The sequence below is a fragment of the Saimiri boliviensis genome, chromosome 10 (genome assembly GCF_048565385.1).
Source record: "Saimiri boliviensis isolate mSaiBol1 chromosome 10, mSaiBol1.pri, whole genome shotgun sequence".
Lineage (NCBI taxonomy): Eukaryota > Metazoa > Chordata > Mammalia > Primates > Cebidae > Saimiri > Saimiri boliviensis.
Window position 1 is genome coordinate 55,260,415 of NC_133458.1, and position 21,775 is coordinate 55,282,189.

General features: G+C 36.4%; 1 protein-coding gene across 12 annotated transcripts in view; it reads right to left on the reverse strand.

The window, feature by feature from the left end:
- The window catches only part of MAGI2 (membrane associated guanylate kinase, WW and PDZ domain containing 2), a 1,426,516-nt gene that overhangs the window by 607,824 nt on the left and 796,917 nt on the right, over positions 1-21,775 (reverse strand). For all 12 annotated transcript variants that reach the window (XM_039472765.2, XM_039472764.2, XM_074379315.1 and 9 more), the window contains one exon: positions 8,135-8,254. In XM_039472765.2, the coding sequence (XP_039328699.1) occupies positions 8,135-8,254 (120 nt within the window). The remainder of the gene's footprint in view (positions 1-8,134; positions 8,255-21,775) is intronic.

The window sequence follows — 21,775 nt, forward strand, 5'->3', positions numbered from 1 at the left end:
AATACACTATCTGTCAATAACTCTGAACACAAATTGAATCATTTACCAGAAAAAAAATCTGGCATTATAAGACCTTAAAGTGTTGTAAAACTTCACTGACTGTATTTTCCTTTACCGGTCAAATAAGCATTTAGTGAGCTTTATGTATAAATGGTCAGTGTTCCTAAAAAGTGCACCCAAATGCATGGCCTAGAATCTTCCAAAATAGAAATATTGCCAGAAGCAGGAATCAAAAGAAAAAAAATGCTATAACCTGGATATGTAAAAAACAGCTGGACCCTTTTAACCGTAAGCACCAAGAATCTACTGCTGTTATGAAGGTTGTTACTTACACAGCAAAAATTTCCTCTTGGAATAGTGTGTAAAGGGAAAAAATAAATCTTCCTTCATTTTGGTTTTCTAAAATGACAAAATTGTTTGCATCAATTTAAGCATTGATATGTTTTTCAAGAAATATTGTTTATATTTCAGTGGACAGAAACGAACTGATAGAAGGATGGTTTTGCTCACGATGATCTGTGGTGCCAGTAGCCATCTCTTTTATGAGTATCTCTTTATCACCCAGTGCTATCTCGATTGCAGATTCAAAATTTTAGATTAAAAATTTCAACAATAAATATATCAAGCCATGATAAAACTAAAAGCTAATTTTAGTTAGTAAAAATGAAATAGATTTGTGGAGAATTCATTATACATCTTCTCTCACCACAAGAATGGTTAGCTTAACTGCCTTTAAAATTATTTGTACTTAATACTTAAATCTCCATAGCATTTTATGTGCTACATCATGAAGTACAGCACTCCTTTATGAATGGTTATGAGAATACTTGAAATTCAGAGTCCTCTTAATAAAATTGCTCAAGAAACTGGTATGATGTTTGTAGCAGGCTCACGTCCATGTGTATACTAGGGTCCACGATGGTAAGAAACCGTATCATTAAGAGGAGGGAAATACCATATTTGTACTATATTCTGTCAGAGGCCCACAAAACTTGCTGGTCTTAATTTGATCCTTTAAAAAATTGAAACAATATTAAAATTAAACTTACGTTAATTTAAAGAAAACATTTAACTCTAGGACTGATGACCTTTTCAATTGATAGAAAAGTAGCTTTGTTTTGTTTTAAAAGCAAAACAGCCTCATATGGTAGCAGATGTTACAACGGAAGTGCTGTTCTGGAACATAGCTGTGGATTATCCCAGTAGGAGAATGAAATCAGTCCAGGAACAGATCAGGGGACGCAGGTTTGGTTAAGGATGACATTCAGAACACTGGTTGAGGCAGACAACTGCTGTAAGTGGTGAGTGAGAACACGAATGTAAAATCACACACACCTGGAAGAAGTAAGTCAGGCAGGATTCGCTGATGAAGAGTCCTGGTTAATTCAGCACTTCGGACAGTTCCCAAAGAACTGCCTCCCTTCCAGGTACTTGGAGTACTTAAATTATAGAGTGCATACTTAGTATTCATTCCACTTCTTGGCACCTTACTTTTACCTGTAGGTGACCTAACTCCAAGGGAATTAAGTGCATTCATCTAAAAAGTTCTGTGGTCTGTGTTTTATAGGAAGCCAACACCTTCAGTCCTAACATGAAAGTTCATGGTTTCTATGTTACTTGAGATTTTGTCAGACCCATCAGTAGGCCTTATTAATCAATAATGAATTATTAATAATTCATTAACAATAAAATCCATCAACTAAATTTTAATCCTGATTCACTACAAAAATGGTGAGGATGAAATCATCCAAGTCATAGACAATAGTCCCTTTACAAACACCAATGGTTACTATCACGGCCAAGTCCCCTGGGCACATCACATGCAAGGCCATTCCTCAGGTGTTCTATATCAAAGTCAGATGAGGCATTAGGAATGGGGATGGCAGCAGAAGAAAAGCTTTAAGAATCAACGAAAACCCTGCCTACAGCAATGTGGCAAAGCTATAGATGCTAAGTAAAGCACATTAAGCCCTTCCCTCCAGGCTCCAGGAAGTAACAGAATTGCTCCTTTGGAGCAAGGACTTTAAGTCAATTTCTTAAAAGGCTTAAAAGGCAGGACTACAAGTCAGGACGATCTATCTTATTTCTAACCAAAGGACAAACTATGCTTTAGTCACATGTATCCACCAGGATTAAAAGGAGAATAATTAGCAATGAAACAAAAATGCACACATATAAAAATACTTTAAAGTATACTTTTTCCTCCTACTTTTTAGGTGACTGTTTCCTGTTCTAAAACCCAGTGGTGAGGAGGAAGCATAGAAACACGAAAGAATTGTTTTTCTCTATGATGAGCAGCTTAAACTAGACATTTTATAAAGGACTCTCTTGATTTTTGGGAATTGAAAAAAAATGAAGTAGTTCCTAATATCCCTGATAATAAATGCACCAATTTTGGAAGCATTTCAGATGAGCAAAAAGAAACAGGGGTTATGGCCCTGTCTCCAGTTACAACAGCAGTCTTGCTGCTCTGGTTTGTGTGTTAGATTCTGGGAGCCCTTTTTAGTCTTATGGACCCCACATAGTTAAGAGAAGGTCTGTAACCTTAAGGCTGAGAGTAATTCAATTCCTTCTTACTTTCTTTGGTATATTAACAGAATATCAGAGATGAATTTTCTGTTCTGACCAAGAGCTCTAAACAATACTTCGAAGGCATGAGACTATGAAGGAGGAAACACAGCAATGACCTAAACACTGAAGAAGGGAGAATGTGTAATTTAAACAAATGAGGCTTTTTATTAAAGAAACTATTAATTGCTAGATTTTTCTTTTTTTCTTTTTCTTTTTTTTTTTTTTTTGAGACGGAGTTTCGCTCTTGTTACCCAGGCTGGAGTGCAATGGCGCGATCTCGGCTCACCGCAACCTCCGCCTCCTGGGTTCAGGCAATTCTCCTGCCTCAGCCTCCTGAGTAGCTGGGATTACAGGCACACGCCACCATGCCCAGCTAATGTTTTGTATTTTTAGTAGAGACGGGGTTTCACCATGTTGACCAAGATGGTCTCGATCTCTTGACCTTGTGATCCACCCGCCTCGGCCTCCCAAAGTGCTGGAATTACAGGCTTGAGCCACCGCACCCAGCATAATTGCTAGATTTTTCAACATAAAAGTTCTCAAGTCTTTGTCTAGTTGAGTAGCACATAATTCAGTATATTCTGAAAGCACCAACAGTGCAAAAGATATTTCTTAGCTTTCCCTGACAAAACAAACCCCCCCTCCCCAAAACAACATTAAGTAGTAGCCTGAGGTCTAAGCTTATGGCCAATACTGAAGAAATGCAGCAATTTGTATTAGAAGGTAAGTTTTTTTGGTTCTTTATCTGTAGTTACAGGAAAATGTGAAGCTCCTGAGGTTTGACGTGTTCCCTAGGTGTTTACTGAGGTCATTATGTGACCTGAGAAAAGAGATTCTTATTTATCCATGTATACAATGTGTATTTGTAAGCAATGGTATTGATAACATTGGCAAAGTATTACACTAGAGTTAGCCTTACTCTCCAATAATCAATTCTACGTATACTAGGCCAATCATGTTGGCACCAAACCCAGCAAACGAAACTATCATTACTGAAAAGGTGTCTGAAGAAGATTCAAGGTAACCCATTCTGGCTCACAAAACTTAGTTATGTTCATACAGTTTCAGGATGTTACTTTCAAAAGTGAATTGGAACCTCAAGTTTAAGCTATATTTTAAAATATTGATATTAAATGACATGACATCTAGCAGATCATGAGAACAATAGAAATTTATCATTAACATTTGACTTAATTTTTCAGCTTATATAAAATCAGTTTACACAGTCTTTATTTTTATAAATAAAAAGTGATATTGTTAATCATGCTACTCTTTTAATGATTCTATATGTTAAGGCATTGGTTCATTCTTACATAAATAATATTTAAATAAGGTTATAAAGTATGATAGATTGTTATTAAATGGCATGCAAACTAACGAATGTTACTAAATAATGTCACAAAGCCCATAGGAAAATATTCTGTAAAATGTATTATTTAACACCTTTGATAAAATTATTTTCTATGATTTACACAGTTAATTTTCATATATAGTTTAAGGCAGCTTTAGATTATCAACACTTTTTATTTATTTATTTTTTGTTGTTTTGAGATGGAGCCTTGCTTTGTCACCCAGGCTGGAGTGCAGTGGCATAATCTTGGCTCACTGCAACCTCAATCTCCCAGTTTCAAGCAATTCTCCTGCCTCAGCCTCATGAGTAGCTGGGATTACAGGCATGTGCCTCCACATCCAGCTAATTTTTATTTTTAGTAGAAATGGGTTTCCGCCATGTTGGCCAAGCTGGTCTCAAAATCCTGACCTCAGGTGATCTGCCTGCCTTAGTCTCCCAAAGTGCTAAGATTACAGGTGTGAGCCACCATGCCCAGCAACACAACTTCTTTATTTAAAATCTTTAAATCAATCTCTACTATCTTTTACTTTTGACAATATGAAAGAAGATACAGCAACAAAGCATAAAACCATTTCCTTTTCCTGGATATTTTTGTCTATTTCCTGTAAATGTGGCAAGAAGCAATTAAATGTCTCAGCCACAATTTAGGTAAATGTCTCTGCCTAGATTGCCTTAGAAATGGGGCCAGGCGTGGTGGCTCATGCCTGTAATCACAGCACTCTGGGAGGCTGAGGCAGGCAGATCATGAGGTCAAAAGATCAGCACTATCCTGGCCAACATGGTAAAACCTCATCTCTACTAAAAATACAAAAATTAGCTGGGCATGGTGGTGCATGCCTGTGGTCCCAGCTACTTGGGAGGCTGAAGCAGGAGAATCTCTTGAACCTGGGAGGTGGAGGTTGCAGTGAGCTGAGATTGTGCCACTGCACTCCAACCTAGTGACAGAGTGAGATTCTGTCTCAAAAAAAAAAAAAAAAAGGTAAGTAATGGAAGAGATTTTAATACTTTTAACAACTTCAAACAACTTCAAACTACTGAGTTCTTGACTAACTACAGTCCACTAAACTATGTAACTAAGAATAATCATACACTGTCTAATGACATTTTGGTCACTGACAGACCACATATATCTCAGTGTTCCCATAAAATTGTGATGGAACTGAAAAATTCTTATTGCCCAGTGACACTGCAGCCCTTGTAACATCATAGTGCAATGCATTACTCACGTGTTTGTGGAGATGTTAGTATAGCCAAATCTACCATTCTACCAGTTGTATAAAAGTACAGCAAACTCACAAGCATCTGTTTTTTTTTTAACATTTTAATAGCCATTCTGATGTTTGAGATGGTATCTCAATTGTGCTTTTGACTTGCATTTCTCTAGTGATCAGTGATGCTGAGATTTTTCATATGTTTGTTGGCCACGTGTATGTCTTCTTAAAAGAAATGTCTGTTCATGTCCTTTGCCCACTTTTTAATGGGATTATTTTTCCTTGTAAATTTAAGTTCCTTGCAGACTCTGGATATTAGATCTTTATCAGATGGATAGATTGCAAACATTTTCTCCCATTCTGTAGGTTGTCTATTCACTCGGATGATAGCTGCTTTTGCTGTGCAGAAGTTACTTACTTTAATTAGATTCCATTTGTCAATTTTTGCTTTTGTTTCCATTGCTTTTGGTGTTAAGATCATGAAATCTTTACCTATGCCTATATTCTGAATGGTTAATGAAAGACTGGATAAAGAAAATGTGGCACATATATACCATGGAATACTATGTAGCCATAAAAAGAAATGAGATAATGCCTTTCCAGGGACATGGATGAAGTTGGAAACCATTATTCTTAGCAAACTAATGCAAGAACAGAAAACCAAACAATGTATGCTCTCACTTACAAGTGGGAGTTGATTGATGAGAACACATGGACACGAGGACACATGGAGGGGAAACAACACATACTGGGGGCCTTTGGGGGGCACTGAGAAGAGGGAGAGCATCAGAAAGAATAGCTCATGGATGCTGTGCTTCATACCTAAGTGATGGGATGATGCGTGCAGCAAGCCACTAAGGCACATATATACCTATGTAATATAAAAGTTGAAGAAGAAAAAAAAGTATAGCGCATGAAGTTACATATAGCAGTAATATTTGCTAACGATAATAAATGACTATATTACTGGCTTAATTACTGTATTTTATTTTTTATTGTTATTTGAAAGTGTATTCCTTCTGCTTGTTAAAAAAAAAACGTTAAGTGTTAAACAGCCTAGGGCAGGTCCTTAGGAGGTATTCCAGAAGAAGGCTTTGTTATCATAGGAGATGACAACTCCATGCCTTTTATTGCCACGGTTTTACTAGTGGGTCAAGATGTAAGATAGAAGACAGTGATATTGACGATCCTGACCCTGAGTAGGCATAGCCTTATGTGTGTGGTTGCATCTTAGTTTTTAACAAAAAAGTTTAAAAAGTTAAGATAATTTTAAATAGAAAAAAGCTCGTAGAATAAGGATACAAAGAAAGAAAAACATTTTTGTACAGCTATACAACGTGTTTGTGTTTGAAACCCAGTGTTACTACAAGAGAGTCAATAAGTTTAAAAAATAAAAGCTTATGAAGTAAAAAGTTACAGTAAGCTAAGGTTAATTTATTATTGAAGAAAAAATATTGTAAAATACATTTAATGGAGCCTAAGTGTACAATGCTTATAAAGTCTACAGAAGTGAGTAGTAATTTCCTAGGCCTTCACATTCACTCCTCACTCACTCACTCACGGACTCACCCAGAGCGACTTACACTCCTGCAAGCTCCATTCATTGTAAGTACCTTATATAGCTATACCGTTTGAATCTTTTATACCATATTTTTAACTTAACCTTTTCTGTGATTAGGTATGTTTAGACAAACAAATGCTTACCATTGAGTTACAATTACCTACATTATTCAGTATGGTAACATGCCATACAGGTTTGTAGACTGGAAACAACAGATTACAGTACATAGCCTAGAATGTGGCAGGCTGTACCATCTAGGTTTGTGTAGGTACATTCTATGCTATTCACTCAATGATGAAATAGCCTAACCATGCATTTCTCAGAAGTATCCCTTTCATTAAGAGACACATCACTGTCAACTGAGGAGGAAGTAGAAGACCAAACGGTTAACATGGAAAACCCGGCTTATCTGATGATGTTTGGTGAATTTCACATGTATGATAGGCTAAGCAGCAAACTATATATTATGAATTTTGTTTCTAATATGACTCACTATTAATTGCAGTTCAATAAAACCAAATTAATCTTTGGACCTAATAGTATGTGTACATACTTTATAACTGTGAAGTAGGAATGAAATACTTTCTACTTTTTATTATGTTAAAATTTCATTATATTATATATAAAGATATATACTTTCATTAGATATAAGCTAGATGCATATACATGTTATCCAAATTGGTTAGTGCAATCATCTCAACATATTTATTTGTATTTTTAATGCCATCATTCTACTTGTACCAAAGAGACTACTAAGTTCAGTGACATTTACTATTACTTAATTTTTATAACAGATAAATAATGAAGCCTAGTTCAAAATGAGATTTTGGCTCATGTTTCAGTGCTCCTTCAACTGAGGCATATTGCCTGCATTCAAGGTTTGGGTTTCATTTGATGTTCATTTTTGATTTGAGTATACAAGGAGACTTTTATTGCTCTAGAGCTCTGGAGTTCATTCACAGACCATATTTTTTCTACCTCATCATTTTGCATAGGAGGAAAGTGAAGGCCAATGAGGTAATCTGAGATAGCCACACAGAGATAATGACAGGACTAGAATTTTAGTCCCACCATCTTTCAGATACCATCTTGAGATAAAGACATTTTATCTGGAAGATCACAGCTTAACCTCAGTGGACAATCACAAGGATACTTCAATGGATATATATATATATATATATATATATATATATATATATATATTTTTTTTTTTTAAATATAAAATATTTAAAAATGCATATATATTTTTCTCTAGGGATATAAAAATACACTTAATCGAGATGTATTTTAATTTTTTTAAGGTACATTTCTAAACTCGTCTTAGTAAAGCTCTCAAACCCAAAACAGCCCATTGGCAACCTGGTATCCCAATACATTTTCATTGAATGAGAACAATGTGATGTCAACAAGGAAGAGATTTCACAGGAAGGTTGTGCTTACCTTCATAAGTCCCACTTTCTAGGAGAGCTCCACTTTTCTCCAATTCCATAAAATCTTCCACAGTGATGAAAATATAATCCACTCCAGGGACCTCACCCTCCTTATGTGGCCTTGTGGTGCCTGAATAAAGAAAAGTAAAAACAAAAGAAAGACGCTGAGTGATTTGTGGTTGAACTTTACAAATACCACCATATTTCTGAATATTCAGTGCCACTTGTTCGTACATCTGGAAGTTGGCACTTTGCATTTGTCCTTCTGTTTGTTTGGCAACAGAAAACAGCAGGGGGTATAGATCAAAGTAAATGTACAAAGCACTTTTCTTCATCAAGCTTATAAAGAATTCATTGCCATGGAATATGGCTGCATATATTTTTCAGTAAAAAATGAAGAACACTGTGCCCTTGTTGAAGAGGTGGTTTGAATATTGGGCCAGCAGTCTGCTAGTTCAGGAATTTCTGTATTTCACTCTGTGAATGAACCTCTATTGTCCTGCAAACTGCTGTGCTATGACATAAAATACAATGGAAACTAGTGAACTTAGAAAAATGTCCATTTATCTTTTTATTTTCATAATCTGCTTTCTCTTGGGGGAAACCGTTTGTTGGTTTTCGTTTGTTAAATTTTGCATCCAAAGCCATTTTTATTTGATTTAAAAGATCACAAAACCTTTACTATTACTTAAAATTAAATAATAATTAGAATTGTATAATAATTAAACTGCACTAGTAATTGTGATGCTGGGAATACAGTATCTAATTTGAAAAGAGGCAACTTTCTCTGACTCCATCACACAGGCTCTCCCTTATGCGACCTTCTTTCTTTCCTTACTACCTCTAATTCTGACTGAATTGGGAAGTGACTCCCTACCAGGGGTTACTGCATGGGATCACTGTTCCAGACCCCTCCATCACCGGTACAGGGAATGGAGGTATGAGGGCCAAGGTGACAGGATTATCAGCTGCTCAGACGGTGGCTCAGTCCAGCTCTCCTGGAGAATACACACTTCCAGGCATGCTGTCCAGTTTGTGAGGCAAGAGCAGAAGCAGAGGCATATTCAAGGCTGCAGGTTTGTTTCCAGGTAATACTTCCTTCCCTGAACATGCCCTAGGCTTCTTCCATTTTCTATGCCACCTACATGAGGCATTTTGCACAGTCAAACTGGAATTTACATAATGCATACATGCAAATAAGTATGCAGAACTATACAGAGGCCAAACATGTAAGCAAGGTATACATTGGCTGACTTTATATATAAAGACTCCCCCATATTGTCTATATGCTAAAAAAGCATTTTAAATCCTTAAACTTTATTTTTATTCTCTGCATTTGAAATCTCTATCAACTAGTTCATGAAAATAGCCAGTCAGTTCTCCTTTTGGTCTCTTAAAATCAAATGTGGACTACAACTGAGAAGCAGAAGCTAATGTCAGAATGTATAATATGCCAGGGAAATCTGATTTTGGGTAAAAATGAATAATTCCTATTGTGAACATTTTTTAAGATTTGAAGTTATTATTTCCTAAAATCAAGTTTTATAACTTGTATTTGAGGGTTGCAAAACAACTTTTTTCCATGATCATGTTTAATGACTTTCCCTGAATTTGTTATTTTGTTTAACTGAGCCACATTTTGCAATATTTCCTACTGCTTTTATGCTATCAAATACAAACCATCTACACCGAGTATGCATAATATTGTCAAATTAATGTTTCTATGAGAATCTTAACTTTCAAGATCTTGGCTTTTATGTGCTTAGCTCTTGTGAATTAAAAGTGCATTAACATGGGTTTTGGCAATCAATTTATATTTCTGTTTATTTAGAACACAATTTAATCATTAAGAAAAAAATCACATAACGAAGACTCAATTTTTCTCACTAATTTATCTGCAGATTTCAGAAGCTGCACACTTTAATTTATGGCTTGCAGTATGATAATGCATTCCTAGCACCAGGTGAGTACCAGGATCACATGACTGAGGGCAGTTTCCAGGGCTGCTGACTTGTTTGGAGTAACATGGCTATACCAAATTTTAGTGAACATTTGGAGTTGTGCTCTTCTTGGGAAGCCCATCAGTACTGTCAGTTCACTAAATTGCTTTCCATCTCCATCTTGCACTTCAGACCTCTGTGACCGAGTTCTTCCTTCTGTGATCGGTAACATCAGTCAGTGTCACCTATTACTATTGACCTAACTGATGCTGGCTGCCTCCCTGCACTGAAAGTTCGCCTACTTCATCGTGGCTTGAAGTTCTGCTCTACAATCTCCAACGCTGCAACCTTCATCTTTGACTTCGGTCTCTGATTTTGTTCTTCTAATTATGACCTCTAGTCCCTGATCTCTTGCAGCTTCCCTGATGTTCCCCAAACCTAGCTTTACTTGCCTCCCTAACTATCAAAAGACTAGGGAAAAAAAACAGAATCTCTTCCTTTCTTTAGTTCACCTTCATCATTTCCTGACTAATAATTAATGCCATGGTCACTATTGGTTATTTCAAGTATTGACAGCAGTTGCTACAGAAAAACATAAACTTTCTCTGACAAGGTACTCCACAAATTCAGGTCAATTAATGTGAGTTTGATCCTCTTGATACTTGGTAATTCTTTTATGTGTGTTTTCTTGTCTCTCTCATATATTCCCATCATTTTCTAATGTTCACCTGCTTGGGCATTTTGTAGAAGACATGAGCTCATTCTTTCTAGGTAAAGTAAAGGATACTCCGAAACCAAACACCCTAAAAATTTCCTAATTTTCATTTTTCTTAACTGCATTATCTTCATATTTTTCCTTCAGAATTAAGCCTGTATTGAAATTATCATCCATCTTGCTAAGACAAATTTCTTTTCCTTTGCTTTCTTTTAGGATTCAGTTTTTAATTTGTCAAAGTTGCACGTACAGCTATTTTAAGTTTTCAAATATTTCTATAAGGTTTGTTACTTTTAAAAAGCAGACCTTCATCATCACCACCTGCCCCCCGCTACCCCTTTCTGTTCATCCAGAGACAAACACACACTGCTTTTAGCTGATTCATTTGTTTAGCCTTTGTATCTCTAAATAAGATGACTCTTGACTTTTTATTTTTATAATTATCTCTTGATTTTCAAGTAAGGAAAATGACGATTTAACTCTTTTTTTTTTTTTTTTGGTCACAACTCTAACCCCCTTGCGCACACCACTTCTTCCTGCTTTCCTTCCATTCTTCTAATGGAACATCTTGTGTTTAGATTAGTGTTAAGTGTTTACATCAATAATTCTATGTAAATTTGTTCCCAGCTGAAACTTGTAGTGTACACACTTTTTCGTGCATAACTTTTTGATTTCTCTAGATATTAGAGGTCTTCACTTCCATTTTCCATTGATTAATCATTAATTTAATTAATAAACTCTCTCCTTAATAAATAAACCCCTCTGAAAATTCACAAATATGTTTCTATTTTATGAAGTTTATCCTATTGAAGAAATCCTTCCCGAAGGCTTCTGACATGCTCCAAGCTGGACTGTCAGCTGCCATCTAGGGATCATCCCTTGCCGTCATTCTGGAGAGCCACTTTGCCTCTGTCTTGTGCAGCCCCTCCTCCTGCCTAGACCCCATTTCTATTTTTGTGATCTACACCCTCATGGCGGCAGAGCACATCTGTCGGAAACTTCCGGTCAAAGGTTGCAGAGAAGCTACATTGTTCGAAATTTTGCATGTCTGGAAACGTCTTTATTCCACCCTCACTAGTGGCAACTCTGACAGGATTTCAGGAAAAAGATCATCATGAAAATGTATTTCTTCATCTTGCTCCTCCATTCATGTCACCACCATTCTTCCAGCCATGCCAGTTTGAAACTTTCCCCTCAGAGTCACCTCCCTTTGACTCTTCCCTCATTCCTTCATTCTATCTCCAAATATTTGGCAAGTTCCAAATCCTGTATCTCCACATCATCCTTCCCATCTGTCCTGTCTCTGATCCCAGCACCGCCCTCCTGGACCAGGCAGTGGCTCTGTCATTGGTGTGCCTGCCTCCCTCTCTGAGTTTATCACTGCACTTCCTGATGAGCCCTGGTGAAGCACAAAGCGGATCACATTTCCTCTCTAAAGGCTCATCTACCCAATCTATGGTCAAGAGAGTGGGCTGAAAAAGGGAGGGAGAGAAAAATACCGAGAGTCAAGAAGAATCAGAGAAAGCCAAGATTCTATCAGTAACAATAAAACACAACTTTCATGGTATGCCAGCTTGTAGTTCTTTAGATGGGCTGGCCTTGATGGAACATGTGAGAGGACATACTGTAATAATTTTCTGCGTATGCAGTATCTTCCTTTCTGGCTTGTCATGCATCATTCTGCTTTCTCTTTAACCTAAAATATCCACCATTAGAATTATTCTTTGGTTTAGATGAAGGAGAAACTACCTTTACAATGCATAATATTTTGAATGTAAGTTGCCTGTGCTTTTTGGGACTCAGCCACTTGTTATTAGTATTACCTTGAGCAAGGTTCTTCGCCCTCTGTAAACTCTAGTTTTCTTATCTGTAAAATGGGAACAATAATAGTAGCATCTTCACAGGGCTAATGTGAAGAACAAAGGGATAATTCATATAACATACTTAAGACAATCTCTGGCACATTTGAAACACTCAGCAAGGATTATATGTTAAGTACTACCGCCTGGAAGAGCAGAAATGACATCATAGATTATTTTAATGAAGTCTTGCCATAAATATTCATTGAGCATTTAGTATGCACCAAGCACTATTCTAGATGCTCGAGATATATCTCTGAATAACACAGACTAAGATTCCTGCCTTGATGGAACTAATATTTTAAGAGATGCAGAGAATAAATAAAAAAATAAAAAGTAAGTTACATAGTATGCTATCTAGGGTTAAATCTTATTAACTGACTGTAAATCAGATTGTTAGAACCTATGCACAATTTAGTGGGTCAAATACTGAGATTCTAACTGCTAGCTTAGAGAGTATGGAGAAAAGGGTGGAAGAGAAGAGACTGTGGGAAAGAACCTGAAGGGGAGCAGAGATCCACGATACTTGTAGGCTGTACATTACCCAGGTGAGAGTTAGCTAGGTGGGAGACTGCTGGCAGTCAACAGGGGATCCACAAAGAGCCTGGTGATATTTTAGAAAGAATCACTACATCCTTTAAGAGAAATTTCACTTATTTCACATATTGCTTGGATTAGCTTAGGTCATTTGGCTTAACATCTTGGTGTCTGATACAGGTATTTTTGAACTTTCAAAACCACTTTAAAAAGGGTTGATAAACATGGCAGTACATGGGGGGTTCTAATGACTGGTGTATGTGCACACACACAGACACTTACATGTCAAGCCTCATTTTTAAAAGAAGAAAGTGATTGAGGTCGCAAAAAAGCGAACCTTCATACACTAGGAGTGGAAATTAGTTCAGCCATCGTGGAAAGCAGTGTGTAGATTTCTCAAAGAGCTAAAAACAGAACTACCATTCAACCCAGCAATCCCATTAATGGGTATATACCCAGAGGAATATAAATCATTCTACTATAAAGACACATGCACACAAATGTTCACTGCAGTACTCTTCACAATAACCAAGACATAGAATCAAATATCCTTCAGTGACAGACTGGATAAAGAAAATGTGATACATATACACCATGGAATACGATGGGGCTGTAGGATGAACGAGAGCATGTATTTTTTGGGAACATGGCTGGAGCTGGAGGCTATTATCCTTAGCAAACTAAGGTAGGAACAGAAAACCAAATACTACATGTTCTCACTTATATGTAAGAGCTTAGTGATGAGAACTTAGGAACACAAAGTAGGAAACAACAGACACTGAGGTCTAATTGAAGGTGGAAGGTGAGAGGAGGGAGAGGAGCAGAAAAGGTTACTATTAGGTACTGGGGTTGATACCTGGGTGAGGAAATAATCTGGACAATAAACCCTCGTGACATGAGTTTACCTATGTCACAAACCTTCACATGTATCCCCAGAACCTAAAATAAAGTGTGTTTTTTTTTTAAAGTGAAAGAATGGTGTGATAAAAAGGTTCTTAGATTAAAAATTGAGGACATCTGCATTGCATTTTTGTTTTAATGTTTTACCTATGTGATCCTAGATAAAAATTTTCTTATGCACTGAGGTAAATAATAGATATAAAAAGGGCATTATAAAAAGTAAAAGCACAAACACCATGTCAACAATATCAGTATTCTTTTTAAGTAATATTAATAGTGCTACTGAGAATACTATAATTTCACAAATATAATTGGTGATATCTTCCTTTTGTAATATATTATAATCCAAGTTTTAAATCATTCAACTTGATTCAGGCTAACACTTATTATAAAGGAGAATAAATTTATGCCTAAAGATACAAATTGCCTTTTTTACTGTTTGGGTATGACAAAAAACATGAGTCAAGATATGAATCCATTTTGTCTGATTACACACTAAGATGTAGCACGCAATGGCTTGGCCACTACTTACAAGGGTCTTTTGTCTTTCGTAGACAGACAGTAAAACAGGTAATGCCTATGGCCTAGGCTGCCAGAATTTTTTTGCCATTTGCCGAGTCATCTGAAAAGTGTGCAAGTGCTCATAAAACCTGATTAGTGTGTCGTTTAATTTTACCTGCAGGCATAGCACGTACAACAAAAGTCAGAAAGCAGGATTTTAGATCTATGTGTCTGGGAAGAAGGGATGTTAAGTCAATTGGCAAGGCAGTGGGTGAAGAAGGAAAAAGCAATTGGAGGTCCATGAACACCTCTCTGGAAAGTAACATGATTCTAAAAACAAGGAAAATATATGTGATATGAAACGAAGTGTGGTCCCATGCGAATTTGTAGCCAAAGGTAATTAATATCTAGACTGGAGAAACAATTAAGTTAAATTTCTTGAAGTGCTTACTCATTTTTATGCTGAAATAATTCAAGTTGCTTTTGCAACTTAAAAGATGATGACTAGTTGACAGCAAAGCAAGACTCAACAGTAGCAAGTAATTGACCAGCACCAGGAACAGGGTGGAAGATGTAGAGAGTGAAAGAGGGGTTATAGATAGAGCTGAAGCTCACTTTCTTTTACTGCTCTTCTGTTTTGGTTGGGACTTATCTAACAGGTATATAGGAAACTCCAAAATAAGTTTTATTATCCAAATTATGATTTATTTATTTTATTATTATTTATTCCAGATGACTCCTCCAAAAGAAAAATAAATAGAACTGAAAGAAAGAAATGCTACTAAGTTGAGGCTTTGTTTCATCTTTTATTGCTTAATTTCTTAAAAAACAAAATAGTTTATTTATGAATTGCTAACTTAAGTACTGTATGAACCACCTCCTTCAACAGTTAATGAAAAACATACAGTACTTCTGCTCAAAAGATATGTCTAAACAAAATGCATTATCTCCCAAATGGGTAGCTTACTGATACACAGTGAAATCACATGAAGATGACCTGTCATTTTGTTACCATAGTAACTGGGGGTGCCAATGGATTTTTTTTTTTAAATTAACCTACTTTTTAAATGAAGGAACATTGCTCTTGTTGTCTTAGGAAGAAAAGGGCATGGCATTTGTGGTAAATATAATCCTAAAGTGTATTTCTCCTCAGCTTTCTGCTATTTCCTAGTTTTAGTAAAACAATTTTTTTCAAAACAGTCACCAGCATGGCAGACAGTATTATTACTTAGATGATGGTCCACTGCAGTCATCTATTGCGATCTATTCTGATATACTAAAAATTCCATAGTGCTTGCTGCATGGCAGGTACTCAATACACATTCGCTAAAGAAACAGACTTGGAATTAATCATTAAGTCAATGTATTCTAAGCAGATGGGTCACTGTGTGAGAATGTGAGAAACTGAATTCTGCTTTCATTCATATATTCCCCCTTTCTTCCTGGTGTTTTCAACTGCAAGCTGGAAAAAATAAATCTTGACAGCTAGGGTGATTTCCTCTGTATTTGACCTTAGATTAACTAACTCTTAGATTCTTGAAGACACTGAAGTTTGTCAGTTACTCATCAGCAAGTATGAACATAATCACCAGATTTGTGTGTGCTGCCAATAAATACATACATCAGACAGACTCCTTTGGCCAATGCCTATAATCCATTTTTATACAACTAGCCTAGGTCTTGGGTTTTTTTAATACTCATTTTCAATCATGTAAAATCCCAAAGTATAGTTTTACACAAACATAGAGCTAAAGTAAGCAAATCAAATAATATAATTTGGGTCATTGAATTGCATGTGATAGACAGATTATAAAGTGAGCCCTTTAGATTTCCTGTTAAGTGATGGGGTAAATTGGCTTAAGGTAAAAACAATTAAAAGCTACAATTCGATGAAATAAATCACTTAAGCATAAAAATTATTAATAGCCTCGATAAAACACTATGCATGCTTTATAAAATACTGAAGATCTGACAAATTCATTTGTAAAACATAAGTAGTTACTTTGACTCATTTTCTTAAGAGTTGCTCTAAACCTCAGTAATTATTTCAAATCTCTCTCTTCCCCTAAGAGAGAGAAAATTGTTGTCAGTTTTGGTTTAAAGCGGCACTGGCATATACTAACAATGTTAGGTATCTTCCAAAACCAGACATTTTTGAAGAAGAAGAAGACACCTCTCCTTGAATATCTTGGATATAAAGGTTCAAAATAGTGTCCCATATGGCATCAATTACTGTTTTACATTTTAACAGTTTGGATTGAGGCAGCATCAGGCCCAAACTTGGTGTTTCTTAAAACATAGGTGCATCAGAACCCTGTGGAGGACTTGTTAAAGCGCAGATTGCTGGTTCTCACTTTCTAGAGTCTCTGAGTCATCCGGCTTGGGTGGGACCTGATTATTTGCATTTCTAACAAGTTTTCAGGTGATGCCTCTGACACTGCACATCGAGAAACCGGTAATTGGAGAACCACTGCTCTAATTTCACTTATGTCTCAGGAAACCCAAAATAAAAATAGTGTTAAATTTCCTCATTAAATAAAACTACAGCAACCCATATAGTATGTGGGTCATGACCATGACACTGGCCCTGGAGGAACATATAGCTATGTACTGAATTCAGAGAAAACAAGCCATTCTTCATTTACTGGTGCATAGATGAACAGAGTCAGGAAGAATATTTTTCATAGTGGAGTGTTCTTTAGAAGTTCAATGAATTTGAGAAATAATGCATTTATCTTTATTTATGTGTGCTTATAAATACCTTTATTATTTGAAGTAATATAAACTATTTTACCCCATCTGTGCAACAGTATGGCTAATATTTGGAAAGACACAGTAGTCTTGAATGTAGCTCACCAGCAGTGATACATGATAATATGTTAAGAAAAAATAAGCATCTAATGCAGAAAATCTCTCACATAAAAACTATGGTGAATGTTTAAAAAAAAAAAAAGAAAAAAAACAGACAAATGAAAAATGTGTATATCTCCAAAAAGTAAGAAATAATAGTGCTGCATTATTTTCCTATACCAAGATATCTGGTTTGCCAGCTGTTAAAATTACAGCTTGTTTACAACTATACTTATTGAATGAAATCAGGTAATAGATAACAGGCACTTTGGAATTAGTACTCATAAAGCTCTCTGTTAGAACAAATTATTTAGGCTACCATATTGTTTCATCAATTCCATGGTTTTGCTTGCACAGTCAGGTCCCTGGTGTAAACACTAGAGTAAATGAGGATAGACATGAGGCATATCATTGACAAGTTGAACTCAGCCAGGTGTGGGGCCTCACATCTGTAATCCCAGCACTTCAGGAGGCCAAGGAGTTTGAGACCAGCCTGGGCTACACAGGGAGATCCCATCTCTACAAAAAGTTTAAAAATTCACTGGGTGTAGTGGCACACACCTTAAGTGTCAGCTATTTGGGGGGCTGAGGGAGGAGGATTGATTACTTGAGCCCAGGAGGTCAAGGCTGCAGTGACTCAGGATCATGCTAATGCACTCAGCCTGGGTGACAGAGCAAGACCCTGTCTCAAGAAAAAGAAAAGAAAAGAAAAGAAAAGCTGAACTCATCATCTGAACTCAAAAACCAGTGATACTGAGCAAGAAAGACAACGGTGTGATCGCTTCTGAAGTTGATATATATGTAATACATTTAAAATTTTAAGGCTTTTATACTAAATGACCAGATTTAATTATCAACAGTACCAAGATACCTTGACCACAGACATACAAACACTCTACATTGAAGACAAACTAGGGCAAAGTGAATGATTTCATTTATTCATTCATCTGAGTCATCACTACACTGGTAACAAAAGACTTGTACCCTAAATCTTATCCATTCCTTCACGCCAAAGTCTATCTCCTCTACCCACCAGATTGTCAAAGAACCTTTGGCTCCATAAATTACTTTCTTCATAAAATTTCTGTCTTTACTTCACTTGCGTTCACAGTACAGAATAACTGACTACTTGGATTCAGAGACATGAATAGATAAAATGACTCGCCCCCCAAAAATCAGATTTCTTGATAGGTACAATCTTGGCTTTTGATCCATTCTCACAATATATAGATAAAACATACCTAACTAACATGAGGACAGATGAACCCTGCATTCTCACCAATAAAGTAGGGCAGCCAACCATAATTCCAAGATTCTTGACTTGACTATTAATTTCCTGATTTTTTTAAGAGACTGGAAGAAGACAAATGACCCTCTTGTTACCAATTAATTTATTTTTGAACTTTTGATTTTAATTCTTCAATATTTAATTTAAATGTGTTCTATATTTGGCATTCTATAGAATTAATAAAAGGAGGTTTTTGATTCCCTAATTTATTATTTAGCAGATGTTTCAAGATTACATATTGAGATTAAAGAAAAGAAAGATCAGTTACTTTTTTTTGGAAACAATATATATTTAGTTTGAAGCTTTTATACTCTCCTCATGTAAAATTAATCTGGGCCAGAACTAGACTGTGCAGATACTGCCAGTTCTCTGAGCAATGCACAGACACTACTCAGTGACCTTCACTGCATGGAAGGTTTAGTGGATCATAACTTTATCACTTTATCACTATTAGAATCTTGCAATGACATTAACATTTTTAGCATCACCATATGTCTCTATGGCGTCTATATTCTGAAATGCCCAAGGAAGATAATGGAATAAAGAGTCTACAGAGTATCAGAAAATCCAGATGAAGGAAAGTAGGCAGTTAACTATCCAGGGATTTCAAAATATTGAAATTCTTTTCAGATAATACTGCATAAATCACACGTCTGAGTGATCAACTATTTTTTTAAATTGAGGTTCTCAAGTACACATGTATCAAAATATCATGGAGGGAAGAAACAAAGAAGAGAGGGAGGAGGGAAATATTAATGAGTACCCACTAGGAGCTCTGGATGAGGTGCCTTTATTCCTGCTTAAAATCTTGAGTTAAAGAATGCCCTGTGCATCTGATTTATCTTATGTTCATGATAACTAGCTATTATAATGGTTATTTTATCACACTAAATCTTATTATACAGTTGATGAAAAACAAAACAAAAATTTACAACTCAGCTTCACTACTTTAAAAAATTACAGGATTGGAAATATTATAGCAGATATATATTCAGCTATAGCTAACAGCCCTTAATTCCAAAACCCACATCTGTGAGCATTCATGCACAGAAAACATCTGTTCATATTTTAGGGAACAGGCAATTCTCCCCATTCAGGCCAGTGTGACTGTGGGCCAGCCACTAAATGTTGAATGGCATGGCCTGGCTCCCACTCAAGAAACTTAGGAAAAAAGAGAAAAGTGACTTGTTCAAATCAAATAATCAGCATTCTGATATAAAAGAAAACACAAGTATCCAGATTTTCAGCCTGTAGATAACTGTATGCCTCTGAAGCAGGGGCGGGGAGGAAACGCAGGTGCAGGGGGCAGATCGAATATGATTTCTGCCTTTTTTGAGACTTTAATATTAGACACACAGCCAACAGCCCTATGGCCTAGATCCATGTGGTCTTTTAGGCATGAAGGGCAGCAGGACTCAGTTTCTATCCAATTATCCAATCCTCAGAACACTGCAGTGTTCATTACAGGCCATTGTATTTCCTTCCTGATTGGGGAGCAAATTGAAAGTGATACAATCTAAAGGAATGTGTATTGTGAACTGTCAAATAATCATCTGGGACCCCTGCTGGAAATCTTTTTATAAACATATCAGAATAAAACTATCCTGTAACAAAAAAAAAAAAAAAACACTTGGCTCTACAAACTGTCAAATCACTGTTTCTCAGTAATGCAATTATTATCAGGGATGAAGGGAAGTTTTAGGAATTAAACATATAAAAGAAAATGGTAAAGAAATTTTAAACCAGAACTAATTAAGGTATCTCTGGCATAACAGATATTGAGTTAATAGTGAATTATAAAAATAAATATTGAATTTTTCAGCGAAAATACTTAAAATTTTACATGAATCTATACCTCCTTTAGAGAGAATAAGAAAACACACTTACTTTCCAGGATTAACTGAGACATGATACAAAACAAAGAGGTGAATACCAGTAGCATCAGCCCAGCAGCTGATGCAGCCACCTCCCCTAAGGGGAACAAGTGGCTGGAGAGTTCACATCTGGTAGGGTGATGGTGCTCTGACTTGCAGACCCAAAGTATTAAGTACTGCTACCTAAAAGAAAGTCTGGAGCATCTGGTATTTGAGAAAACTAGAAAGGCTGAGGCTGGTCAAATTAGGCCACGAGGAATTAGTGAATCCCATGTCAGAATAAAAAATGCCCATCATATCATTTGGCTGTTCCCCACCCAAATTTCATCTTGAATTGTAGTTCCATAATCCCTCCTACATGACATGAGAGGGAAGAGGTGGAGATAATCGAATCATGAGGGCAGTTTTCACCATCCTGTTCTAGTGATGGTGCGTTCTCACGAGACCTGATGGTTTTATAAGAAGCTTCTCCCTTTGCTGGACACCCATGATTCTCCTTGCTGCCACCATGTGAAGGAGGACATGTTTACTTCCCCTTTGGCCATGACTGTAAGTTCTGAGGCCTCCCTAACCCTGCAGATGTGTGAGTCAATTAAACCTTTTTCCTTTATGAATTACCCAGTCTCAGGGAGGTCCTTATAGTAGTGTGAGAATGAACCATACTACAGCATACTACAGTGCATATGCTTAACCTCCTGGAAAAAGTTAAATAGCTATTTATCTCCCCAGTTAGATCCAAACTATTCCTTTGGGTTAGAGTTCAGCAAATTTCTAAAAGGGCTAGATAGTAAATATTTTAGGCTTTGCTGGCCATACTGTCTCTGTAACAACTAGTGTTATTAGAGATGCAAGGGGACACATAATACATAAACAGAGGAGCACAGCTGTGTTCCAGTGAAACTATTTATGAGGTAGTGGACAGATGTGACCCGTAAGCACTCATTTGCCCACCCCTATATTAGGTGTTCGATGCTTTGTATCTTCACGCTCTTATCTCTTAGATTTGTACTTGTAAATCAACAAGATACAACTTCAGTGCCAGCATTTGAATGCATTACCTCAAGACAGAAAAATATGACCATTACTGTTGGTGTGATCAGTATGAAGTGTAACATTTCACATGTCTTTTTTTTCTGAAAACTTCTTCCAAACAACTAACCAGGAAACTAACTAATACATGGAAAAAA